Source organism: Mastomys coucha, unplaced genomic scaffold (assembly GCF_008632895.1).
Source record: "Mastomys coucha isolate ucsf_1 unplaced genomic scaffold, UCSF_Mcou_1 pScaffold18, whole genome shotgun sequence".
In the NCBI taxonomy this organism is placed as follows: domain Eukaryota; kingdom Metazoa; phylum Chordata; class Mammalia; order Rodentia; family Muridae; genus Mastomys; species Mastomys coucha.
Window position 1 is genome coordinate 34452934 of NW_022196900.1, and position 5475 is coordinate 34458408.

Sequence of the window (5475 nt, forward strand, 5' to 3'; positions counted from 1 at the left end):
TTTTTTGTTTAGGACAAGTGTATTCATTTTCCCAAATGTGACATTCTATATAACGACTTTTTAGTATTTTATGATTATTTCATATGTAATATATGTGTATGTGTATATAGTCTGTATGTTATGTTAGTCACCATGCCAAGTCTGGGAATTGAGCCATCAGGGTCCTATGTAAGAATAACAAATGCTTTTAACCTCTGTTCCTTCTTTCTAGTCCCTTGATACTCTTCTTCTTTTTCCTTTTGTTTATTTTCCCTCCCTCCCTCCCTCCCTCCCTCCCTCCCTGCCTCTCTTTCTTTCCAAACAGGATTTCTTTGCCATCCTGGAACTTGATCTATAGACCAGGCTGTCCTCAAACTCATAGAAATCCACCTGCCTCCCAAGTGCTGGGGTTAAAGATGTGTATACCTGGCTGATACTTCTTTATTATTACTACATATATTATTATAATAATTATTGTATATAATAGTATAGCAGATGTGAGGAAGACTATATGCCAATCTGTCTCTCTTTTCAGCGCTTGATAACTCAATGACTAGTGGGACCTGCCAGATTGGGAGACACAGCTTGCTGTCTATAGTATGGGTGTAGACAAGGAGACAGAGCACAGGATGGCTCACTGAGTTCTGTATTGGACAGACAGTTGAGAACTCAAAGGTAGGAAGTGTGCAGAGGCTGCTCCAAGGGAAGGAATATATGAAGTCACAAATTGCTTAACTTGTTTGAGAAACTTGGTTTAAGTATTGCTGGAGAGTAAAGTTGGCTTTTTTTATTTGAGTTTTTTGTATTGATGAATTGAAACGACCAAGGGCTTACAAAAAATTGTATCTGGTTAAGGATGTAGCATAGCTGGTAAGAGTCATTGCCTAGAGGCTTTGAGTTTGATTTCCAGTACTACAAATCTCCCATGTAGGAGGTATAGGCATATGGATCACAAGTTCAAGGTCATCCTCAACTGTATCACAAGTTCAAGGCCAGTCATGGCTATATCAGAAGTCTCAAAAAGAAAAATTGCCATGTAGAAAATAAAAAAAGAAAAAGAAAAATTTTATTTATCACCATTTTATTTCCTGTACTGATGTTTTTATATCAACTTAACACAAGCTATAAGTTATTTGAGTGGAACCTCAATTAAGAAAATGCTTTTATGGCTGTTACCAAACATGTAGGACGTTTTCTTAATTAATGACTGATGGTGGCTGGCCCAGCCGTTGTGGATGGTGCCATCCCTGAACTTGTCCTGGGTTCTATAAAAAAAGCAGGCTGAGTAAGCCATGATGGACAGGCCAGTCAGCAGCACTCCTCTATGGCCTCTGCATCAGCTCTTGCCTCAGGTTCCTGCCTTATTTGAGTTTGTATCCCGACTTATTTGATTATGAGCTATGAAATAGAAGTGTTAGTCAAATAAACCCTTTCCTCCCCAAGTCGCTTTGTTGATAGTAATACAACAGCAATAGTAATCCTGAGTAAGACATTCCCTAAACAATATTACATTGATTATTGGCTTAGCTTTTACATTGTGTTAGATGGTATAGGTAATCTAGATTTAATGAGTAGAGGAAGACATGTGTAGGGTATGTGCAAAGAGTAAGCCAGTTTATATGAAGGATTTGATTATCCTTGAATTAAGATATCCCGGGGTCCAATATCCTATGGGTACCTGAACTGAGTTAGTGACTGTTTTGCAAGAGCAAGATTTGATATAGAATGAGAGTCTTTTAAAATTAATTATTTTTTATTGTGTGTGTTAGGTATATATGTGTATGTGGTTTTTGTAGGAGTTTGTGTCGCTATTCAAAGAAAGGGACCAGGCAGGAGGACATCAGGTGTCTTGTATCATGTTAGATCTTACTCCCTTTGTTGAACCTGGAGCTAGGCTGGAGGGCAGCAAATCCCAGTGATCCTTCTGTCTCTGCCTCCTTCCATAATGCTAGGGTTACAAAACGTGGCCAATGCTGGGCTAGGCTTTTCATATGGTTGCTGGAGTTTGAATTCAGAACTTCAGTTTTGCACAGCTCTAATCAGCTGAGTAAACTCGTCTGGTACTGATATTCTGGTACTGTTTTCTGTCTTCAGTAGATTAGTTTAGTTTCTGGTGGTTTTGTCATGTGATTTGTTTTTAAATTATTATAGAAAAACATTATAAAAAACTGGAAGCACACTTTAGCGCTGTGCTAGGGATATTGAACGTCTTTCAGCATACATGCTAGGCCTTTATATATGTGCATGTGAGATCGTGGACTGGTAGTACATCTGTGTGTTTGTTTGTTTGTTTGTTTATTTATTTATTTATGAGACAGGGTTTCTCTGTGTAGCCTTGGCTGTCCTGGAACTCACTCTGTAGACCAGGCTGGCCTCGAACTCAGAAATCCGCCTGCTTTTGCCTTCTAAGTGCTGGGATTAAAGGTATGTGCCACGACCGCCTGGCGTCTGTGTGCTTATTTGAGCATCCTGGTACTTTGAGTTAGTTTGAAGACCCTAGGACTAGGGATTTAGATGCATATTTTACACATCAGAGCAGACCCGGCCTACAGATTCTCCTAGAGTACCTCCCTGGCATACCCTGTCCCCAAACCTGACTTTCTTTTCAGCCCCACAACTAGGCTGCTCTTCTCCTTCAGAGGCTTCTCCTTGGTGTCTCTCTCTGTCTTTGTCTCTCTGTCTCTGTCTCTCTCTGTCTGTCTTTATGTCTCTGTATGTGTGTGTGTGTGTGTGTGTGTGTGCGCGCGCGCGCGCACACGTGTTCTTCTCCTTCTCTTCTCTGCTCTGTGTGGGTTCTCTCCACTTCCCTTTCCCCTTGGGGCCAATGAACTTGCCTGAGAACAGCTTCCCAATAAACCTGCCTTTAATATAATCAAATTTGGCTATAGTTGGCTCATTTCCACCAGTGGAGAAATAACTTATCTCTATGGTAGACTATACTTCTAGAAAATTGATTTTTACTTGGAAAGGTTTTGCGGAGGTCAGTTTTACGGTCAGGTCAGTGATTCTGTGTCCAGAATAGGAACATGTTAGGAAGCCCCCTGAGGCATCTTTTTCCAGGAGTCCATTGTTGATGGCCACTTTTTCTTTTCTTTTTTTTTTTTTTTGCAGAAACATCTGTGGCCATCATGGAAGTGGCGGAGGTGGAGAGCCCCCTAAACCCCAGCTGTAAGATAATGACCTTCAGACCTTCCATGGAGGAGTTTCGGGAGTTCAACAAATACCTCGCATACATGGAATCTAAAGGAGCCCATCGAGCTGGTCTTGCCAAGGTGATTATGCTCAGACTTGTCCTAAAAAGTATCATTTGACTTTGAAATTACGTTGTTAGTTTTTGGTTCTTTCAGTGTAGTGTGTCTGCTCTCCATCAGGAACACTTAATTTTCTTTTGTTTGGATTATTTATACTAGACTATGTTCTATACTCCCCTCCCTCCCTCCCTCCCACCCTCTCTCTGTTTCTTTTTTGGTTTTGAGATAGGTTGTTCACTGTCTTGAATCATAGCCATCTTCTGTCTTCAGCCTCCTGAATGCTGGGATTATAGGCCTTAGCAACTATGCCTGTCTCACATTTAAACAACAACAATTTCTGGAAGTGTAACTTACACAAGATATAATATCCTCAATCTACAGTTTGTAATTCTGTGGTGTTTATTTGTTTATTCAGATAGTTTTATTGCTGTCACCACTATCAAATTCTGTGTGGATATCACAAAGAGAAACTATATATTTTAAGTGGTCATTTCCAATTTCCTGGTATCGCTGTTGCCTTAGGCAACCAGTCTACATTCTTTATCAATTTGCCTTTTTACCTATTTTTGAAAAAAAATTGTATATTATTATTTGTGTGTGGTGCCTATGTGTGACATGTGGAGATGTATATATTGCCACAACCTATCTGTTAAGGCCAGAGGACAACTTTAGAGTTGATTTTTTTGCTTTTACCCTAATGTGGGTTCCAGGGACCAATATTGGTTATCAATAATTTTTTGTTCTTGTTTTGTTTTGTTTTGTTTTTGTGTTTTGTTTTTTCAAGACAGGGTTTCTTTATGTAGCCCTGGCTGTCCTGGAACTTTTTCTGTAGACTAGGTTGGCCTCTGCCTCCTGAGTTCTGGGATTAAAGGTACGTATTATCATACCAGTCTGTAACAAGTATGTTTACCACTGAGCTCTTTTACCAGATCTTAGCTGTTTTCTTTCTTCAAGTGTGAAGTGCCTGCAGTGTGTTGGTAGAGGACAGGCAGACAGAGTAGAGCTGGGCAGTGGTGGCACATGTATGTAAGTCCAGCACTTGGGAGGCAGAGGACAGCCTGGTCTTTAGAATGAGTTCCAGGACAGCCAAGGCTACACAGAAATCTTGTTTCAAAAAAACCAAACCAACCAACCAACCAAACAAACAAACAAAAAATTAGGGTCAAAGAATCCAGGTTGGAGACATGGATTCAGTAGGTAAAATATTTGCTACCAAACTGTGAGACTTACAGTTTCCAGAAACTACATAAAAATTGTGGCCAATAGCATATATTTTGTAATCTCAGCCCTCCAGTGGCAATAGCAAATGAAGATTCATGGCCAGTCTGGCATAGAAGGTGGGAAAGAGACTGTCTTAGTAGGGTTTATTGCTGTGAAGAGACATCATGACCACGACAACTCTTTATTTATTTATTTTTTGGGGGGGTTTTTGAGACAGGGTTTCTCTGTGTAGCCCTGGCTGTCCTGGAACTCACTCTGTAGACCAGGCTGGCCTCGAACTCAGAAATCCGCCTGCCTCTGCCTCCCAAGTACTGGGATTAAAGGCGTGCGCCACCACCGCCCGGCCCACGACAACTCTTATAAAGGAAAACATTTAATTGGGACTGGCTTATAGTTTCTGAGAGTCCATTATCTTCGTGGCTAGAAGCTTGGTGAGCAGGCAGAAATGGTTCTGGAGGAGGTGAGAGTTCTACATCTTCTTCAGCAAGAGGCAGGCAGAGAACTATGAGCCATTGAGCCTGGAAATGAGCATCTCAATGCACACCCCTACAGTGATACACTTCTTTCATTAAGGCCAACTTATTCTAACAAGGCCCCCACTCTATGGGCCAAGCATTCAAACACATGAGTCTGTGAGAGCCATTCCTATTCAAATCACCACAGAGACTTGTGTCAAAAGAATAGGAGGTAGGAATTAAGGAAAAACATCCTTGGTTGTCCTCTCTGCCCCTCCACTCATGGATGTGGTGTGTGTGTGTGTGTGTGTGTGTGTGTGTGTGCGCGCACATGTGCACCTGTAGAGTGTGTGTGTGTGTGCGCGCGCGCACATGTGCACCTGTACATGCATGCTTATGAAGTATATAAAAAGGCTTTGAATCATTTAGAACTAGATTTACTGGTGTTGTCATCCACCCAGTAGGGCTCTCCTCACCTTTGAAGCTTTGTTCCCATGATTGAGCAGCGAGTGCTCTTAGCTGCCATATCATTTATGCAGCTCACTCTGTTGATTTTTTTTTTTTTTTTT

At 41.2% G+C, this 5475-nt stretch overlaps 1 protein-coding gene across 1 annotated transcript in view; it reads left to right on the top strand.

The window, feature by feature from the left end:
• The window catches only part of Kdm4c (lysine demethylase 4C), a 184391-nt gene that overhangs the window by 9078 nt on the left and 169838 nt on the right, over window positions 1–5475 (top strand). Inside the window, exon 2 of the mRNA XM_031377684.1 lies at window positions 3091–3251. Coding sequence (XP_031233544.1) covers window positions 3108–3251 — 144 coding nt within the window. The 5' untranslated portion in view covers window positions 3091–3107. The remainder of the gene's footprint in view (window positions 1–3090; window positions 3252–5475) is intronic.